General features: G+C 50.2%; 1 protein-coding gene across 1 annotated transcript in view; it reads left to right on the top strand.

The window, feature by feature from the left end:
* The window catches only part of LOC144938138 (oxysterol-binding protein-related protein 6-like), a 186487-nt gene that overhangs the window by 126946 nt on the left and 37704 nt on the right, over positions 1-21837 (top strand). The window contains exons 8-10 of the mRNA XM_078865860.1: positions 7563-7671; positions 9248-9351; positions 21448-21540. Of these exons, the coding sequence (XP_078721986.1) occupies positions 7563-7671; positions 9248-9351; positions 21448-21540 (306 nt within the window). The remainder of the gene's footprint in view (positions 1-7562; positions 7672-9247; positions 9352-21447; positions 21541-21837) is intronic.

The raw sequence follows: 21837 nt of genomic DNA, 5'->3' as shown, positions 1-21837 counted from the left end.
AAAAACACTATCGGAGTGCAAAGTATAGGAAAGTTAAGAAACTCACCCAAAAAATATATACAAATAAAACTAAACTTTTTTTTATTTTACCAGGTAAAGCCCGCTGAACTATGAGCTTATTTTTCAGAAAAGACCTGGCCACAAATGATAGCTTAACGAAGTGGCTTATCACGTGGAAATGTTTAGCATCAAAAAGAATATAAATATATGCGATGCCGGGAAAATGAAAGTTTGAAGAGCAATCGGTCTGATAACTTGATTACTTGAGGTGTTACGAGTAAAAAAAATTTAATTTGCATTCCAACATGAAATTATTATTGTCTTGTGATTGCTTTGATTGCACGCTTTCTTCTACCATCTTTATTGATGGCTGCGGCTGCCCCTCGCATTCACTTCAGCTGCTGACTTGATCATCTTTTAACTCCTTGAATGGTTTTAAGATTCGTAGTAATTTGATTCTAGTATCGTAACAAGATTCCTAGTAATACGATTCTAAGTGAGGGTAATACAGAATCATTTGCCAGCACACGTTATTTAATGGTCATATTATTTCTTGCTGAAAACGGATTAACGTTTTGGCATTACCAGTACCTGCCTTTGATAACACAATTATCGTAATTTATTCATCTTTAAGATTGGTAAGACATGACACACAAAGTAAACAATTTCTGGTTGTTTGTACAGATATGTTTCAAGGTAATTTATGAGTCTGTGTACCCATAATAATTATTTTATGCCTATATGTGTCCCTGAATGTTTGAGTTTGTGTGTTTGCTCGTACGTTTGTGATACTGTGGGAAGTGGTACCATCTCAGTTAACAAGCCTCAATAGAATCCCAGCGACCTAGGTTGGATTCTCGTCCATGAACAACACTGGTGAAATGTGGCACGTGTATATATATATAAACACCGGGGCCTGGACCTCGTCCGTCTAGATTAACTCTGTATAATTTTAATAATTGGTGCTATTTGTCAGGATGCACCTTGGGGGAGTCAAAGAGAGCCGGGTATGGAGCTGACCTCTCTGCTCCCTTGTGTCTCACGCTGGAATTAATAGGCGCTCTCTAATATCACTTTATCCAGCAATCTTTTAGGCTAATTGGGAAATTATAGTGTGTGTTTTTCTTGTCTATTCATGAGCGCATACATTTGCATGCCTCGGAGCATCCCCGCGTGTGCGCGTGCATGTTTCCGTTTTGCATTTGACAGGTCCGCATAAATGCTGCATAATGAATGTGCAGTGCATGGCAGTGTTTTTTTGTTTACCCATTTAGACCCTGCTGCATCCCCTTTCTCGTGGCTTCTTTACGTGCGGTGCACGATGTCCGTCTATAATAATGATAATATTACTAGTCGCGGCGTTATACTCGGGTGGTGGCGCGGCCCATCAGGAGCGCATTTGCTGCTCGCTGTCGAGGCTCGCGGCTCGAATCCGGCAGGATGCCCCGGTGAACGCCGAGTGCCGTTTCTCAACGGTCCTGGTGACGTCAACGAATAGCAGGCTTCGTGGTCCAAATTAAAAAAAATGCTTACAAATTTGCCGCATTCGAAAAACTCAGCAATCTCCTCCACCTTCTTCTTTACTTAATTTATAGACCTGGAGAGATGATGGACTGAGTCAACCTCAACCAGGACTAGAACTTGCAACTGTCAGCTACTGAGTGATGAAAACTCGATGTTACTGGACGGCCCTTTTGTCACTCTACCGTTAGACGAGGGCCTCCCCGCACCTGCTGCAGGGTCATGGGGATTATTTCACCATACTTCACCACGCTGGTCAGTGTGGGTTGGTGAAGGTGGGGGGATTCGTAAACGTGGAAGGATAGGAGTGAAGTACAGCGCTCGATGTTGCTGCGCTGCCGTCTGCGGCACACAAGGTAGCACATGCCCCCCACTGCTGCCCTCCGACAACCTGCCATGCACGGTGGTCGCCCGTCCAAGCAATAGCCAGGCTCACGCCTGCTTAGCTTCCGAGGTCTCACGAGATCAGATGCACAGGTTGTGTAGACGAACGCGTTCGGTACAGCCGTTGGTTGGTGTCTTGGCTGGGACCATAAAACATTTCTGCAATTTGAGAACCTGGTTTAGCGTCAAACGATTGAGCAGGACTCGAATGTGTGACCTCGGCGGTGCTGAAAGCGTGCTCTATAAACTACACTGTATATTTGTTTTTTATTTGACCGGTTAAGGCCCACTGAGCTATACGGATCCTTTTCAGTAGCGACCTGGCCACAAATGATTGCTCAACGAAGTGGCTTATTACCGTGTGGAAATTTATATTATAGCAGCCAAATATTTCAAACGCAGGTTGTTTCTAAATGTGGAGGGAAAAAGACGGAGGACCTGGAGAAACATTTCCACGCGACCAAGGGGAGAACATGCAAACTCCAAATATGCAGGCGTCAGGGTCAGGATTCAAACCCACGATCTCCTATTTAAGAGGCGAGGTGGTGAACATCTCGCCACCGTGGCGACAAGGGTTGTCAACCCCCTCCCCCCCCACGCCTCCGAGTCTCCCAGTCACCTCACTAACTGCCGCAGTCATCGTTAACCGGTCTGGAATGGAAGAGAATTGGCAAGCTTTGTTTCCACGGAAAATGAGGCTTAATGAGTTTTCACGGGCGCGTTGACGTGCCCGCTGTGGGGGATACCGCTGGATATGATTCCGTCATGCCCTATTTCTGGCCAAAAGGGCTCTGAGGTGCAAAATAACGACTCGGCACAGCTCGGAAATCAATTAATGTACATGGCCGCTCGATGGAAAGTGAACGTGCAAAAATGCCGTTGCCGAGTCTAGCCGGCTTCCGTGTGCATGACTGCCCGGCACGGCTCTTACTCTAGCCTCATCAATATTTCATTAAAAAACACACACAAAGCTACTGTATTTGATTTTTTTTTTTAAACTGCAATCTTATTGTGCTTAATAATTCTGCCGCAATACTCGAGCCCAGCGGTTCGCAACCTGGGGGTGCGAGATGCCATTTGGGGCCGTCCATAAATGACGTCACGCACCTAGGGGGGGGGGGGGTCAGACATTTGTGACGATGTGTGACGAGGGGGGGGGGGGGGCTGAGAAATGTGACGTCACATCAAACTGCGCAACTTTAAATAAATATAGACAACACGTTCTACTTAATTAAATAGACGTTTTAATAAATGTTTTCTCCTACAACATCAGAGTGCAGCGCCACATTAAATACGCACTACAATGACAATAGTTTAAAGCGATTGGAAGCATGTTTTATTTTTTTTGGGGGGGGGGGGCAGAGCTTTGTGACGTCATATTTGAGGGGGGGTCTGACTTTTTGTGACGCCTTGTGACGAAGGGGGGGGGTCAAAAATCGTCTACAATCGCGTGACGTCATTTTTTAGAAGGGTAAATCATCGAAATACAAATTAAGCACGGACACGTAAGTAACAGCTTACTTTGTTTCATCAAACCCTTTCTAGTTATTAACATAATTTTTTTTTACGATTGAAAACCAAAGGGGGGGGGGGGGGTGCAAGGCCGCAGTGATGGTTAAGAACCACTGCTGTAGCGTGTACAGGCAAGCATCGTGTCTGTGCTAATTCTGGGGTGGTGGGATGGTACCAAATGGTCGGGTGAAGGGGTGTAAACGTGAAGAGGTGCAAGGATGAAGGGGTGTAAAGATGCATTGATTAATTGATCGATATCAATTCTCAAGTTACTCTCCGCATGCTTGGGCGGTGCAGCTGAAAGTGGGGAACGTAGACACGGGGACATAGAAAGGGCAGTACAACAATGGATTTCGCTGTGCTGCCCACCACACAACCCTGAAAGCTGTCCATATGAATCGGAAGCAAATACTTACAGCACAAGTAGGACGCCTGAGATCTGGTGAGATGGATTGCATTCCTGGTGATTTGTTCGCAGATGACAATAAAATAGTTAAAATCGAGCACTGGAAACTTCCCGCATATTATCACATTTCCCCGGGCTAATAAAAAACAATATTAGCTAAGCTATCTCGGCGGGGTATCAAATGTTTTAAAATTAAGCAATTTAGTTTGTGAAACGGCGCTGGAAGTAGCGCGCAAAGCACCGGCCACAAAAAAAATACACAATTTCAACACAAGCTCCAATAACACTGCCTTAATAGAAAAGCACACACATATAGGGTGCTTTAAAAGATGTTAACACTTATATGGGACTATCGTTTTTAATGGAAATAGAACGGATAATACACTGTAACATAGTCTTGGTTCTTTCGGTAAAGTCACGTAGAAGAGAAATAATAAAATAATATAAATATAAAACAATAGAAATTCTCACGACAAATGTATGTCAAGGGCTTCAAAAGTCAGTCTCCACTTGTTCGCCAGCATTGTCAACGCGTTGCCTGGAATCTTCTCCAGGTGGTCTCCAGAGCCTGGAGGTACATTTCTTGCGGTATTGTTGCAAATTCTCTTACCTGTATATTTTTAAAAATAGGTACAAATAGGTTTCTATTCTAATGCAAATAAAAAAAAAGTGTGAATGAGGAGACATTTTTATTCTCTTCAGACCGCACGGTCGAAAGTGGAGTCTCCCAACTTGTATTATTCACTCCATCCCTCTGGCCTCTACATGTGCTATGGAGAAGCACCATTACCTGACACGTCCCCTATTACGTTGATGTCCTTTTAAGGCCACAGCTTTTGTTGACGAATTTGTTTTAATGTTAGGGTTTTTCCCCTTTTTTCTGGCAACAAAACTGTAACCTTTTTACAAGGATTCATGTCTGCATTAACCACAATACTTGCAAACAAAAACACACTATGATAATATATGCAGTTTTGTTGCCAGAAAAAAGGGGAAAAACCCTATTATTATATTTTGGTACTGGCAAAGGAGGTCTAATGATGATGATGATGAATGTGTTTTAATCATTGAAAACTTTCCACGGATTCACTTTTTTAACAACAACAAAACTGCTCAGCAATGTGTTTGAAGGCACCCAGTGGAGTACATAGCACACACCTGTGTAGACTCAAAGGAAGACAAAGTCACGTGTGTGTCTCTCCTTTTACCGGTTGGCGGTTAGCCCGCTAACCATTATAGTGCAACGGTTAGCGCGCTGCGCTATTGACCCGGCGACCCGAGTTCGATTCCCGCTCATGGCCAACACCAGTGACGAGTATCTGAATCACTTCTGGGCCTCCCCTACGTAGACTCAGCCTCAAATGAGTACCTGGTGCCATGTGTCAACATCGCCACTGGGGAGAAAAAGGCGGCCGGACGCGGTGCTGGCCACCCACCCCCTGGCCTTCACAGGTGCTCGCGAACAGCACTTGCCCCAACAGTCTGTTAAGGCTATACGGGGGATCGTTGTCTTTGTGCATCTCTTTCTCTGCACACTCAAAGGTGTCGTGGGTTTGAGCCTTCACACCTTAAAAGCAACTTCCGCAGGCATTTCAAAGGAATATTGTTTTCCTCCATCTCTTCCACCCTCGCTCGCGCTACCTACAAACGTACTATATCAGGCGATCCTGTCCCTCGCCGTCTGTGGAACAGTTGGATCTGATGGAAACTATAAATACCCGCTATTGATTTTGAGGACGGTGTGGCAGCTGCGCTGTTGCTGGACGCCCCCGCACCCCCCACTCCCCCAGCAAGCGTTGCATTTGCACCTGTGTGCGTGTGTGTGTCGCTGTGCGGTTGGCACACACGCGCACGCGTCTTAGCGGAGCGGAGGTTGTGCCGGGAACGCTCGAGGCTGGTTGGGTTTTGCCGTGTTTTGGAACACGCGAGCGCATTTGTGGGCAGTGCGTTTCTCCACACCGCCGTGTTGCATTGTTGCTGCGCGACACATGGGGCCTCTCGATGTAAAGCTTTCATGACTGCAGGGATTCATCTTCTTGGTTCTTTCGGTAAAGTCACGTAGAATGGAAATAATAAAATAAAAAAAATACAACATAATAAAATAATTATATTTAAAGCTTTCGTGACTGCAGGGATTCATCTTCTTGGTTCTTTCGGTAAAGTCACGTAGAATGGAAATAATAAAATAATATAAATAAAACATAATAAAATAATTATATTTAAAGCTTTCGTGACTGCAGGGATTCATCTTCTTGGTTCTTTCGGTAAAGTCACGTAGAATGGAAATAATAAAATAATATAAATAAAACATAATAAAATAATTATATTTAAAGCTTTCGTGACTGCAGGGATTCATCTTCTTGGTTCTTTCGGTAAAGTCACGTAGAATGGAAATAATAAAATAATATAAATAAAACATAATAAAATAATTATATTTAAAGCTTTCGTGACTGCAGGGATTCATCTTCTTGGTTCTTTCGGTAAAGTCACGTAGAATGGAAATAATAAAATAAAAAAAATACAACATAATAAAATAATTCTCACGACGTTTCGGCCACAACGCAAGTAGCCGTCCTCAGGTGGAGAACAGGTCTGTCGAGGAGACAGACTCTGTCCCCTCGACAGAGTCTGTCTCCCTCATCATCGTTTATTTGTATATTGCGTTTAAACATAAAAATAATAATTATTATATATATATATATATACACATACACTGGAGGAATCCGGTGAGCTATAAAGCTCTTCTTTTCTAATATGTCCAATTAAAATAGCAGGCAACAGTAGCCATGCTTTTTTTGGCGATAGTCTGTAACTGTAATACGTCTCGGAAATGTTGTACTCCGTATTCACGTCCGTTCAGCTTCTAACCTGCGTGCGTGCCAATTACGGAGGCTGAAATCTACGAAGCTAATTGGATCGGAGTCGAATTAATTTTACCGTACAAGTTCACGGACAACACATGTGTAACACATATGTAACACATTATTTGGTAACAACAACACAAAAAAAACTCAACACATTCATCAATAACACTGCGACCGTAGGAGGAGGAAAATATCTCGAAGGTGGCGTTTCAGGCATGGCCCTTCTTCAGAGGACAATTGCCCAAAAACTCCACCCATTTCATACTTCAACCTCTAAGGCAATGGTCTGTGATGAACGCGTCGAGTTTTTAGACAAGATACACGTAGATGTGCGCATTTAGATGCACGTTCAAAAATATCTGGTTGCCCGGAGAAGGACGGTGCGGAACGCAGCCTCTACTGATAGGGTTTTTCCCCTTTTTTCTGGCAACAAAACTGACACCTTTTGCAAGGAATCATGCTTACATTAACCACAATACTTGCAGTCAAATGCAAACCAAAAACACAATACTCTGATAATTTATGCATTGTCTTTGAAACTGATTGGTCCACACCAGAGACAGCTTTTTTTAGAGCCTAGTCTCATATGGTGTTCGACCAGATGACGCCAAAAGGCGCACAGTTCAAAGACAACGCACTACCAGAGTAATGAGAGCTCGGGGTGAGCAGCTACATCATGTGACCTCCTTTGCCAGTACCAAAATATACTGATAGGGTTTTCCCCCTTTTTTCTGGCAACAAAACGCAGCCTCTACTTTGGCGTCTCTGGGCAAGAGCCGGTCTATTTGTTGAACTCCGGGGTCGAATGGCAATTGTGTGGCGCCGATGCCATTGGGTTGTCTTGCTCTGTCCCTTCCCCTCTTGTCGAAGCACAGATGTCGCGCTCGTCCAGCAGCCCGGGCCTCTCGGGATCCCTCTCCAACGGTCAGATCAAAATGACCAGCTGGCTCCTGGACACGGAGGAGATGGATCACTGTGCAAGAGGTAGCCCAAAAGCGATTTTAAAATCTCAGGACGTGGTGGATGTGCCGTGTGCGTGCGTGCGTGCGTGTGTGCGTGCGTGTGTGCGTGTGTGTGTGCATCCGCCAAACGGCTAAAAAGCAAGCAAGTTGGCAAAGCGGCGGGGAGCATAGGCGGTGGATCTACCAGTCATCTCGGTCGGTCAACCCATGACACCTGGCTCTATTCCGTGACCTGCTTTCAGCGAGCCGTTGACACTTCACATGGCCTTAAAGTGCACCTAAGACTGGCACAACCGCTGTGTTGACATCGGCGCAACATTGTGGCAAACGGCGGCTGTGATTGTGCACGGTTAACCACGGTCTGTCTTGTGACTTCCTGCCAACAAGTCATCAACACTTCACGTGGCCCCGAAGTGCACCTCAAGTACAACACGCGCTGTGATGATAGTGGCAGATGGTGGCTGCTGTTATTGTATGGGGAGCGGTGGCATATTTGTTATCACACTACCCTACGAACCTGGTTACCCGAGTCCGATGCACGGCCACGGCCAACACCAGTGACTCAGGAAAGATACATGTGTATGTTGAACTTCTTTCACACTGTACGTAGCCAACCGTGCTAATCGGAGGTGTGGCGGAGGGACAACAAACTAAACACAACAAGCAGTTGTAAAGAAATTAGTTTTCAACCTCGATTTTAGAAGTGCATAGCTTTCAGTTATTTCCTAACATCGGAAGGAAGAGCGTTCCAGACGGCCGTAGAGGCGCATCTGAAAGGGTGCGATGCCATCACCCCGTCTTTGTTCGATGGCCAGCCAAAAACCGCTGCTGCGAGGATGACCGGGTCTGTGAGGCAGATAGAAAATGTATCTTTTCGACTTTAGTCAGGGCGTCTGCACGCCGTGCGGATGAGATGAGTCGGCCATAACACGGAGACCCACGACCTCGACGTGTGCAGTCAAGAGCCGCTGCTCCTGAGAGCGACGAACGCGACAGTAAACGGTAGCAGAGAGACAAGGAGAGGTGACAGATCGAACAGCCGTGCATAGGAGCAGTCGCGAAGAGAAGAAGAAGAAGGCGGAGGAAGATTGACGATGAGGGAATGATTTTAGCACATTGTTGGGTAGGGAATCATAAATCAAGTAGAGATGCTGCTTTCTATACGGGTTGGATAGAGAGCAGGACATTCATCCCAAATGCGACAGCGGTATTCCAATGTTGACCCGTGGCGTTTGGCTTATTTAGCAGTAGGAAACGGTTTTGGAGTAAAGAGTGACTTGGCACTGTCGAAACAAGCCAGGTTTTTAAAAAATATATATACTCTTACACAGATTGGTTATGCAATGACCTAACGATGAGTAAGATTTAATTCGCTTCAACAAGTACGTTTTACGGATTCAGTTTGCACAATACATCGAGTGATATTAGGAACCAGGGTATGATCTACTGGACATCTGTGAAAAGGAGCTTTTTAGCTCAACGGATTCCTCCACAATAAACAATTATGCTGATTGTGATCTCTTCTACGAGACCTTGGCGTTGACCTGAGCCACCCAGCCGCACAGATGCGAGCGTCATCTCCTGTCGTCTGCGCGTAGGCCTCAACGACTGCCAGGCGAATCTCGCTCAGCTGAGCGGCATCTTGAAGAGCCTGGAGATCCTGCAACGGACTCAGTCGGCGCCTTCGTTCTCCGACATGCAGGTGAGAGCTCGCGCGCGCCTCTGCTCAGCACAGCCGGTTGGCCGTTGACACGCACGTCACGCACTGTCTGGTCTCCGATAACGCTCCGTTGTTTTCATAACGCAAATGGGATATAAATCGATTAATGTATCGGGGGGGGGGGGGGACGCATGTTTTTATAACACGAATTGGATATGACGCGGTTTGAGTGAACGGAATTCTGTCGCGCGAGTGGGAATAATCGGTCGTACGGCTTCCTCGGCGAAGCATCGCACAAGGCGGGATGCTGCTGGATGCTTCTAGATGCTGCCCACGCACCTCAGTCTTTGTTCGCCCTGCGTACGCATCTCACGTGTTATTGCGGACCATACTTTACCCTACATTATATATCATTTATTGTAATGCGAATTTTCCACAATGCGGTGTCCTTCAAGGACGCAACTTACTGCCGCGTTATAGGAGAGCACGACTGTGTTCTGTGGCGTGACCGTCCAAGAACGCTTTGCATGAGTGGAGCCATCGGCCCGGCGGATTGATCCGTTGGGCGGTGGTGGTGTTGTCTTTGGTGCGCAGCACAACAATCCTGGGCCAACTGGGGGACTGCTTGTGTCGAACCAACGCTGCTGAAATGATGAACTGGCAGGCTGATGGGATGTGTAAAAAGGAGACATGTTGTATGCTCATTTATGTTATAAGAATAGGTTTTTTACCCTTTCTGGCAATAAAACGTGTTAAGATGTTAAAACACCAAACTGTTTTATTGCCGGAAAGGGTTAAACCTATTCTTATATTTCGATAACGATTTATGTTGTTCGTTTATGTTCTCAATGATGCTCATGATTATTTTGGATTTGTTTCCAGGTCGTGTACAAATGGTATCGGAACATGCGCTGTGCTACCTCGTGGTCAACTCGGTTGTGAATAAGTGTTTGTGACCGTGTGTGAAGATTAGCGCTTGGCAGTTGTGGTGCAGTCGGGCACGGTGCTGGCCACACCCACCCCCTCGTCGTGCGCCAGGCCGGCCTTCAATTCTTTTAGCAGCTCAGGAAGTTAAGCCACGTGCTTTTGTTACGTGACAACTGCTACAAACCTCTACCACACAGCTTGCCAATATCGATGCACAGAACTCTTTTAGGCAAGATTGGCCACGTATCTTTTTAAACAGCCTCCTAATAAAAGGTATAAGAATAATAATGTTGTACTGCTTACCAGCATGAGTAACACGCTTGTAGTAGAACCTGAAGCATGCGGCGTGAGCTAGTGCTTGTGTGTGCCCTTGCGTGTTTACATTTCTTTGTACATCGGGATCTCTAAACTAAACTGTTTTTTTTTATTTTACCAGGTAAGGCCCACTGAGCTATATAGCTATTTTTCAGAAGCAACCTGTCCATCACAAATAATATCTCAACGAAGTGGCTTATCATGTGGAAATGTATAGCAGCCAAATACTCTAAACGCACTTTGATTCTAAATGTGGAGAAAAAGCCACGTGACCATGGGAAGAACATGCAAACTAAAAATATACAGTCATCATCAGCGTCGGGATCGAACCCACGACCTCCTGTATAACAGGCGGGGTAGTTGACAGCTCGCCACCATTGCGCCCTCATCGCTGATCTCATAACTGTATGGAGGCTGCCTCAATGGACTGGCGCGGAGATCATGGGACACAGAGAAGACTCGGGGAGGAATACACGAGGCTGATTTTACAAGATAAGAGATTTGAGCCACGGGCCTGAGCGATGAGGGATACAGAGCATTCAGCAGAGAACCCATGGGGGAAGGTGATTGATTGGGGAGGGATAATGGAAGGGAAGGAGACTATATTAGTTGATATTTCTGCATCGAGCGGTGAGTAGAATGACCTTGGTGTTCGATGGGGGAGGCTGGGGTGTGAAGCCTGCCTAGACGGGTGCGAACCGAGGGCAGTGCATGTCGCGTTCAGCTGTCGAGGGTCGTGGTGCAAATAGGTGTGAGGGTGGGTACCCTGAGGTTTAGTGAGGTCAGAGGCACCTTACGTGGAGCATGTTGTGTTGTATTTCAAACTGCACCCCTAATGAGTACACGCCAAAAATCATAATGAGTTTGTATCCCAGTTGAGCTAGCAACATGTGAACAGAATAAGACATGTTTAAAATATATATTTTTATTTATCAGGCCCTGCTGAGACTCGTGTCACTTTGGGGATTCAACGGGGGAGTGGCAAATTGCAGCGGCTCTTCTGACACCCCTCAAGGGCAAGGCCAGTGCTGTAGTGAGTTGGGTGCTGGGGTGGGCCCAGTGCTCTAGTGAGTGGGGTGCTGGGGTGGGCCCAGTGCTCTAGTGAGTAGGGTGCTGGGGTGAGCCCAGTGCTCTAGTGAGTGGGGTGCTGGGGTGGGCCCAGTGCTCTAGTGAGTAGGGTGCTGGGGTGGGCCCAGTGCTCTAGTGAGTAGGGTGCTGGGGTGGGCCCAGTGCTCTAGTGAGTAGGGTGCTGGGGTGGGCCCAGTGCTCTAGTGAGTGGGGTGCTTGGGTAGGCCCAGTGCTCTAGTGAGTAGGGTGCTGGGGTGGGCCCAGTGCTCTAGTGAGTAGGGTGCTGGGGTGGGCCCAGTGCTCTAGTGAGTAGGGTGCTGGGGTGGGCCCAGTACTCTAGTGAGTGGGGTGCTGGGGTGGGCCCAGTGCTCTAGTGAGTAGGGTGCTGGGGTGGGCCCAGTGCTCTAGTGAGTAGGGTGCTGGGGTGGGCCCAGTGCTCTAGTGAGTAGGGTGCTGGGGTGGGCCCAGTGCTCTAGTGAGTAGGGTGCTGGGGTGGGCCCAGTGCTCTAGTGAGTAGGGTGCTGGGGTGGGCCCAGTACTCTAGTGAGTGGGGTGCTGGGGTGGGCCCCAGTGCTCTAGTGAGTGGGGTGCTGGGGTGGGCCCAGTGCTCTAGTGAGTAGGGTGCTGGGGTGGGCCCATTGCTCTAGTGAGTAGGGTGCTGGGGTGGGCCCATTGCTCTAGTGAGTAGGGTGCTGGGGTGGGCCCATTGCTCTAGTGAGTGGGGTGCTGGGGTGGGCCCAGTGCTCTAGTGAGTAGGGTGCTGGGGTGGGCCCAGTGCTCTAGTGAGTGGGGTGCTGGGGTGGGCCCAGTGCTCTAGTGAGTGGGGTGCTGGGGTGGGCCCAGTGCTCTAGTGAGTGGGGTGCTGGGGTGGGCCCAGTGCTCTAGTGAGTAGGGTGCTGGGGTGGGCCCAGTGCTCTAGTGAGTAGGGTGCTGGGGTGGGCCCAGTGCTCTAGTGAGTGGGGTGCTGGGGTGGGCCCAGTGCTCTAGTGAGTGGGGTGCTGGGGTGGGCCCAGTGCTCTAGTGAGTTGGGTGCTGGGGTGGGCCCAGTGCTCTAGTGAGTAGGGTGCTGGGGTGGGCCCATTGCTCTAGTGAGTAGGGTGCTGGGGTGGGCCCATTGCTCTAGTGAGTTGGGTGCTGGGGTGGGCCCAGTGCTCTAGTGAGTGGGGTGCTGGGGTGGGCCCAGTGCTCTAGTGAGTTGGGTGCTGGGGTGGGCCCATTGCTCTAGTGAGTAGGGTGCTGGGTGGGCCCATTGCTCTAGTGAGTTGGGTGCTGGGGTAGGCCCATTGCTCTAGTGAGTTGGGTGCTGGGGTGGGCCCAGTGCTCTAGTGAGTAGGGTGCTGGGGTGGGCCCAGTGCTCTAGTGAGTAGGGTGCTGGGGTGGGCCCAGTGCTCTAGTGAGTGGGGTGCTGGGGTGAGCCCAGTGCTCTAGTGAGTGGGGTGCTGGGGTGGGCCCAGTGCTCTAGTGATTAGGGTGCTGGGGTGGGCCCAGTGCTCTAGTGAGTAGGGTTGCTGGGGTGGGGCCCAGTGCTCTAGTGAGTAGGGTGCTGGGGTGGGCCCAGTGCTCTAGTGAGTGGGGTGCTGGGGTGGGCCCAGTGCTCTAGTGAGTAGGGTGCTGGGGTGAGCCCATTGCTCTAGTGAGTAGGGTGCTGGGGTGGGCCCAGTGCTCTAGTGAGTAGGGGTGCTGGGGTGAGCCCAGTGCTCTAGTGAGTTGGGGTGCTGGGTGTGGGCCCAGTGCTCTAGTGAGTGGGGTGCTGGGGTGGGACCCATTGCTCTAGTGAGTAGGGTGCTGGGGTGGGCCCAGTGCTCTAGTGAGTGGGGTGCTGGGGTGAGCCCAGTGCTCTAGTGAGTGGGGTGCTGGGGTGGGCCCATTGCTCTAGTGAGTAGGGTGCTGGGTGAGCCCAGTGCTCTAGTGAGTGGGGTGCTGGGGTGAGCCCAGTGCTCTAGTGAGTGGGGTGCTGGGGTGGGCCCAGTGCTCTAGTGAGTAGGGTGCTGGGGTGGAGCCCAGTGCTCTAGTGAGTAGGGTGCTGGGGTAGCCAGTGCTCTAGTGAGTGGGGTGCTGGGGTGGGCCCAGTGCTCTAGTGAGTAGGGTGCTGGGGGTGGGCCCCAGTGCTCTAGTGAGTAGGGGTGCTGGGTGGGCCCAGTGCTCTAGTGAGTGGGGGTGCTGGGGTGGGCCCAGTGCTCTAGTGGAGTGGGGTGCTGGGGTGGGCCCAGTGCTCTAGTGAGTGGGTGCTGGGGTGGGCCCAGTGCTCTAGTGAGTGGGGTGCTGGGGTGGGCCCAGTGCTCTAGTGAGTGGGTTGGCTGGGTGTGGGCCCATTGCTCTAGTGAGTAGGGTGCTGGGGGTGGGCCCAGTGCTCTAGTGAGTAGGGGTGCTGGGGTGGGCCCATTGCTCTAGTGAGTAGGGTGCTGGGGTGGGCCCATTGCTCTAGTGAGTAGGTGCTGGGGTGGGCCCATTGCTCTAGTGAGTAGGGTGCTGGGGTGGGCCCAGTGCTCTAGTGAGTAGGGTGCTGGGGTGGGCCCATTGCTCTAGTGAGTAGGGTGCTGGGGTGGGCCCAGTGCTCTAGTGAGTTGGGTGCTGGGGTGGGCCCAGTGCTCTAGTGAGTAGGGTGCTGGGGTGGGCCCAGTGCTCTAGTGAGTTGGGTGCTGGGGTGGGCCCATTGCTCGAGTAGGGTGCTGGGGTGGGCCCAGTGCTAGTGAGTTGGGTGCTGGGGTGGGCCCATTGCTCGAGTGAGTAGGGTGCTGGGGTGGGCCCAGTGCTCTAGTGAGTTGGGTGCTGGGGTGGGCCCAGTGCTCTAGTGAGTAGGGTGCTGGGGTGGGGCCCAGTGCTCTAGTGAGTTGGGTGCAGGGGTGGGCCCATTGCTCTAGTGAGTAGGGTGCTGGGTTGGGCCCAGTGCTCTAGTGAGTAGGGTGCTGGGGGTGGGCCCATTGCTCTGGTGAGTAGGGTGCTGGGGTGGGCCCAGTGCTCTAGTGAGTTGGGTGCTGGGGTGGGCCCATTGCTCTAGTGAGTAGGGGTGCTGGGGTGGGCCCAGTGCTCTAGTGAGTAGGGGTGCTGGGGTGGGCCCAGTGCTCTAGTGAGTAGGGTGCTGGGGTGGGCCCAGTGCTCTAGTGAGTTGGGTGCTGGGGTGGGCCCATTGCTCTAGTGAGTTGGGTGCTGGGGTGGGCCCAGTGCTCTAGTGAGTTGGGTGCTGGGGTGGGCCCAGTGCTCTAGTGAGTAGGGTGCTGGGGTGGGCCCATTGCTCTAGTGAGTAGGGTGCTGGGGTGGGCCCAGTGCTCTAGTGAGTGGGGTGCTGGGGGGGGCCCATTGCTCTAGTGAGTAGGGTGCTGGGGTGGGCCCAGTGCTCTAGTGAGTGGGGTGCTGGGGTGGGCCCAGTGCTCTAGTGAGTGGGGTGCTGGGGGTGGGCCCAGTGCTCTAGTGAGTGGGGTGCTGGGGTGGGCCCAGTGCTCTAGTGAGTGGGGTGCTGGGGTGGGCCCAGTGCTCTAGTGAGTGGGGTGCTGGGGTGGGCCCAGTGCTCTAATGAGTAGGGTGCTGGGGTGGGCCCAGTGCTCTAGTGAGTAGGGTGCTGGGGTGGGCCCAGTGCTCTAGTGAGTGGGGTGCTGGGGTGAGCCCAGTGCTCTAGTGAGTGGGGTGCTGGGGTGGGCCCAGTGCTCTAGTGAGTGGGGTGCTGGGGTGAGCCCAGTGCTCTAGTGAGTAGGGTGCTGGGGTGGGCCCAGTGCTCTAGTGAGTGGGGTGCTGGGGTGAGCCCAGTGCTCTAGTGAGTGGGGTGCTGGGGTGGGCCCATTGCTCTAGTGAGTAGGGTGCTGGGGTGAGCCCAGTGCTCTAGTGAGTGGGGTGCTGGGGTGAGCCCAGTGCTCTAGTGAGTGGGGTGCTGGGGTGGGCCCAGTGCTCTAGTGAGTAGGGTGCTGGGGTGGGCCCAGTGCTCTAGTGAGTAGGGTGCTGGGGTAGGCCCAGTGCTCTAGTGAGTGGGGTGCTGGGGTGGGCCCAGTGCTCTAGTGAGTGGGGTGCTGGGGTGGGCCCAGTGCTGTAGTGAGTGGGGTGCTGGGGTGGGCCCAGTGCTCTAGTGAGTGGGGTGCTGGGGTGGGCCCATTGCTCTAGTGAGTTGGGTGCTGGGGTGGGCCCAGTGCTCTAGTGAGTAGGGTGCTGGGGTGGGCCCAGTGCTCTAGTGAGTGGGGTGCTGGGGTGGGCCCATTGCTCTAGTGAGTAGGGTGCTGGGGTGGGCCCATTGCTCTAGTGAGTAGGGTGCTGGGGTGGGCCCATTGCTCTAGTGAGTAGGGTGCTGGGGTGGGCCCATTGCTCTAGTGAGTAGGGTGCTGGGGTGGGCCCATTGCTCTAGTGAGTAGGGTGCTGGGGTGGGCCCAGTGCTCTAGTGAGTTGGGTGCTGGGGTGGGCCCAGTGCTCTAGTGAGTAGGGTGCTGGGGTGGGCCCAGTGCTCTAGTGAGTTGGGTGCTGGGGTGGGCCCATTGCTCTAGTGAGTAGGGTGCTGGGGTGGGCCCAGTGCTCTAGTGAGTTGGGTGCTGGGGTGGGCCCATTGCTCGAGTGAGTAGGGTGCTGGGGTGGGCCCAGTGCTCTAGTGAGTTGGGTGCTGGGGTGGGCCCAGTGCTCTAGTGAGTAGGGTGCTGGGGTGGGCCCAGTGCTCTAGTGAGTTGGGTGCAGGGGTGGGCCCATTGCTCTAGTGAGTAGGGTGCTGGGTTGGGCCCAGTGCTCTAGTGAGTAGGGTGCTGGGGTGGGCCCATTGCTCTGGTGAGTAGGGTGCTGGGGTGGGCCCAGTGCTCTAGTGAGTTGGGTGCTGGGGTGGGCCCATTGCTCTAGTGAGTAGGGTGCTGGGGTGGGCCCAGTGCTCTAGTGAGTAGGGTGCTGGGGTGGGCCCAGTGCTCTAGTGAGTAGGGTGCTGGGGTGGGCCCAGTGCTCTAGTGAGTTGGGTGCTGGGGTGGGCCCATTGCTCTAGTGAGTTGGGTGCTGGGGTGGGCCCAGTGCTCTAGTGAGTTGGGTGCTGGGGTGGGCCCAGTGCTCTAGTGAGTAGGGTGCTGGGGTGGGCCCATTGCTCTAGTGAGTAGGGTGCTGGGGTGGGCCCAGTGCTCTAGTGAGTGGGGTGCTGGGGGGGGCCCATTGCTCTAGTGAGTAGGGTGCTGGGGTGGGCCCAGTGCTCTAGTGAGTGGGGTGCTGGGGTGGGCCCAGTGCTCTAGTGAGTGGGGTGCTGGGGTGGGCCCAGTGCTCTAGTGAGTGGGGTGCTGGGGTGGGCCCAGTGCTCTAGTGAGTGGGGTGCTGGGGTGGGCCCAGTGCTCTAGTGAGTGGGGTGCTGGGGTGGGCCCAGTGCTCTAATGAGTAGGGTGCTGGGGTGGGCCCAGTGCTCTAGTGAGTAGGGTACTGGGGTGGGCCCAGTGCTCTAGTGAGTAGGGTGCTGGGGTGGGCCCAGTGCTCTAGTGAGTAGGGTGCTGGGGTGGGCCCAGTGCTCTAGTGAGTGGGGTGCTGGGGTGGGCCCAGTGCTCTAGTGAGTAGGGTGCTGGGGTGGGCCCAGTGCTCTAGTGAGTAGGGTGCTGGGGTGGGCCCAGTGCTCTAGTGAGTGGGGTGCTGGGGTGGGCCACTTGGTGGCGAATGGCAGTTGTTGTTTTTGTTGTTGTGTGCATGCATGCACCCCCTTTCTCAAGGCAGGGCTGTCGTTTAGAATCACATCCGGTCTGAAAAGCAATCTAGATGTCAACGAAGGGCACTCGTATATTTTCATCGCCTTTTATTGTTGCTCACCCCCCCTCCTCCCCGAAGTCCAGAGGCCACACACAGAGTGTCTGTCATCAAAATCACATTGCACGCTCGTATATATTGGTGGGTGATGCATCGTCAGGTGCGCCCAAACGCACGATAACGGCACAACCAAAATAAATGCGACGGGGTTTAAGGATTACGGTAGGAATTTTGCGAACGCCCGGCAATGAAACATGTGTTTAGATATTCAAACACCAAATATACACCTTTTGCGAGAAATCAAGTCTGCATTAACCACACGTACTCTGTAGTGAACATGCAAACACAACATGCTATGATAATATATGCATTCTCTTTGAAACTGATTGGCCTCCACCTTCTTTAGTGCCTGGTCTCACCAGTGTCAGACCAGAGAACGAGCAGTACAAAGACAATGCCACTATCAGGGCATTCATAGCGTGGGGTGAGCAGCTACAAAACGGGACCTCTTTTGCTAGTTTCACTTGAGCCAGCAACACTCAGATCGTTGGTTCAAATGGAATATTTCCACGCAAAATTAAGCCTGGTTCTTAAGCGTAGTTTAATTGATATTTGTGCTGCATCGGTGATTTATTGTTATGCTTACTTCATGGCTTTAAAGTTTTATTGGAGAATGATACATCGTGTACAAGGCTGCTCAGTTTATGAAAGGTGCCATTGAAGAAATTAAGTTTGGACTGATTTGATGATTGTGAAAATAAAATATCTGATAGAAACAGATGGTTTTTTTTGCAAATTTAGATTGAGCTACTCATATGTGAAGCCGTTTCTATCAGTGAGGATGCCCAATTATAGTTGTAAGGTTGACCCATGGAAGATGTCTCTTGGGGAAAATCGTAGTTAATTCCCAGTGTAGCTTATTAATTACATTTGTGTTTATATTCCAAAATATGGGGAGAAATAAATGGGTGCAGAATGCCAAAATAAAATTAAGATATATTGATTATGGACAGTATATACACTAGAAATATCATTCTTGATTGGAAGCTTTCGTGACTGCAGTAATCCATACTCTGTGGTACTTTCGGCAAAGTCACGTAGGTAGAAAACTAAAATAAAACTAAAATTAATTTATCACGACGTTTGGATCGCAACACAAGCGGTCGTCCTCAGGCGGAAAAAATAATCCAGCAGTGGAACTGCTGGATTATTTTTCGATTTAAAGCTTTCGTGACTGCAGGGATTCATCTTCTTGGTTCTTTCGGTAAAGTCACGTGGAAGGGAAGTAATAAAATAATAAAAATAAAACATAATAAATAATTCTCACGACGTTTCGGCCACAACGCAAGCAGCCGTCCTCAGGTGAAAACCAGGTCTGTTGAGGCGACAGCGTCTGAATGAAACAGCACACGTGCTTGGAGCAATCCAGCTTATATATATATGTTCCAAGCACGTGTGCTGTTTCATTCAGACGCTGTCGCCTCGACAGACCTGGTTTTCACCTGAGGACGGCTGCTTGCGTTGTGGCCGAAACGTCATGAGAATTATTTTATTATGTTTTATTTTCATTATTTTATTACTTCTCTTCTACGTGACTTTACCGAAAGAACCAAGAAGATGCTGGATTATTGTTTAATTAAATTTTTCTACCTACGTGGCTTTACCGAAAGAACCAAAGAGTATAGAAATATCATATAGGACAATCATATAATATTTTTTTTTTTAACCCTTAACACTTTATGATTATAAGTGGGATCGAATTCAGCCAACCATCCTTAATTCATTTATGTTCTCAGGTTTGTATTCTTTGGGTCTTTCGGTAAAGTCACGTAGAAAAATAAAAATTGTTCTACGTGTCTTTCGGTAAAGTCGTGTAGAAAAAATTAAAATGTTTGTTCTACGTGACTTTACTGAACGACCCAAAGAATAAAAACTCCTGCAGTCACGAAAGCTTTAAGTCAAGATTTATGTTCCCAAGTGTAGTGAATTTAATGATCTCAGCATGGCCACTGGTTATTGTGAAATAAATATTAGAATCAGTTTTTTTTTTATTAATTTCAAATTAAAATTGCTCGGATGGGTGCATTCAATTATCAAATGTATTTGGTTATTTCTGTCACTTGGTGTGAAGCATCCCTTTTACAGAGCCCGGAGTACTGTCCAGTTACGGTAATGTGGATTTCCGGATCGCCCAATTACTTAAGTAATCAATTACTCCTCCCAAAGATTTATTCAAATCACTCGACACGAGTGCCGCTGGACGGGAGGTCATAGGTGGAGCTTGGTGACATCATCGCGCATCAGCTGCCTCGCGCTGGGCGTGGCTTGTAGAACATTTCCGCCTGTGGAGTGGCAGGCAGATCTCAGCAGTTGAAAGCACTTTCAGATTTGTATGTTTTAAACCATGTGAGCAATGAAGAGATGGCCAGGATACAATAGTCTAATTTACAAGCATGACCTGGTCACCAAAATCGAAGAAATAAAAACATGAATTAAATAAAGTACGCCAATGAAGTAAATAGAAATCAGAACAAAAGAACGCAAAGTGCCCGAGTTATGAGCCGCAAAAAGAAGTCGATTTAACCAACTAATGAATGTGAAGTACCGTTGATGACTCTTGGACACCGTTGGTGAGGCACACGTATTTATTCCGTACAAGTAGTCACAACTGTGGACATACAATACTAGAGGGGGTATCGGCCCCCTCACCCGGCTAGCTGGGAATACACTGCTAGCTATCTCTGACCTACCTCCTAGTCCTCCACTAACGGGCTAGGGGAGGCTGTCTGGCCCGACACTGGTAAGTCGGGCTACGGTACCCGGAGTCCCAGAGCACTAGCTCTGGTTCTCGGGACCACGCCGCTGGCTCGGTCCTGCGCGGCCCTGACAAGGGCGGCGTCCCAGGGGAGTCCAGGGCTCTAGCTAGACGATCTTTGGTCTTCACTGGTTTAGCTTTAACATTCTGCCCCGAGCCCTCTGACACATCCCCCTTTATACTCCACCCCCGCTGAGGGGTGGGGCCCCGGGCTGCCTGGTGCGGACGTCGTTGAGAGCACCCCCCCCCCCGTGCACTCACGTAGCCCCGCCCACTGTGTTTGTTTCCCATAAGCTGCCATCCATAACGGCTCTCTCTCTAACACCCCTACAAATGTATTGTCCCCGCTCTCGTAAAGATATCTCGCAGTTGTTTGCCGAGAGGTTCATGGAAGTGACTTCAGGAGGGGCTCTGTGGGTGATCTTGCAGGACCATTCCACGATGTGATGTTTTACTGACTGAATTGATGTTCGTGTATTGAAGTCTTTGATTGATGTTGATTGGCGTGGCTTTGCTGTCCACTTTGTGGGCCGAGTCTTCTGAGCGTGAGCTGGGAAGTGTTATCACTGAGCACGCACATCGATCGGTTTGTTTTTGTATGGACTTTTGTAATCAAACAAGATCAATACGTTCTTTCCTGCAAAGTTATGTTTTGTATGTTGACAAACAACATTTTCTGAACTTAAACATGATTTCTACCAATATTAGTAGTTTTTGGCATAGAGATCCACAAGAAAATTTATATATATTTTTTATCTGCGATTTTTAATTATCCGTGGCCATCCTCCCCGTCATTAGCGCAGATAATCAAGTCTTCTGTACATGTATTCACCTTGTGTCTTGTTAATATAATTGTGAAATTCAAACAACAACAAAGACAAAGATAAAGATCCCCCATATAGCCTTAACAGACTGTAGGGGCAAGTGCTGTTAGCGAGCACCTATGAAGGCCGGAACGGTACACGAGGGGGTGGGTGGCCAGCACCACGCCCGACCGCCTTTGTCTCCCCAGTGGCGATGTACTAATTTTAGGCTGAGTCGACCTAGGGGAGGCCAAGGACCGGTTCAGATAATCGTCACTGGTGTTGGCCATGAACGGGAATCTAACCCGGGTCGACAGGTGTATAGCGCCGCGTGCTAATCAGCTACACTACCACTCCCCCATATATATGCGCACACACACGAACCAGGAGCAAAACAATAAAAATGTAACGTCTGAAAAAATGTCATGTTGATGTTGAAGAGTTGTCAAATTCAACACGGAACTTTAAAGTGCTGTGCAAGCCTTGCACCGAAGTGGCTGTCCTTTTGATGACCAAAAAACGAATCTCTGTTTTCAGGGTGCCTGTCTTGAAAACGGAAAGAAAGAAAAGCGGAGCGCTCGCCGCTGGAGAACCAAAAGCGTGAGCAAGGATTCTAAAATGCATTTGCAGGTAAATATATTCACTGTAGCGTGGCAGCGTGGCGCACCTGGTAACACCTGTGGCTCACAGAAAGAAGGGGGCCCTGGGTTCGATTCCCAATGCAGCGTGCTTTGCTGCGTGGAGTTTGTGTGTTCTCTCCCCCTGTTCTGCATCGATTTCCTCTGGGTTCTCAGGCTTCCTCTCCTAGGTAAAACAAACATTTTGACACTCTGTGAATTGGAATTGAGATGCTATATTTTAAAAGGGCACCCCCATAGACATGAGATCCCAGGTCAAGGTGGTTTCCTGCTCAAATGAGCATTGAGG

The sequence above is a fragment of the Lampetra fluviatilis genome, chromosome 21 (assembly GCF_964198595.1).
Source record: "Lampetra fluviatilis chromosome 21, kcLamFluv1.1, whole genome shotgun sequence".
Taxonomy (NCBI): domain Eukaryota; kingdom Metazoa; phylum Chordata; class Hyperoartia; order Petromyzontiformes; family Petromyzontidae; genus Lampetra; species Lampetra fluviatilis.
This window is presented reverse-complemented; position numbering and strand designations above follow the sequence as displayed.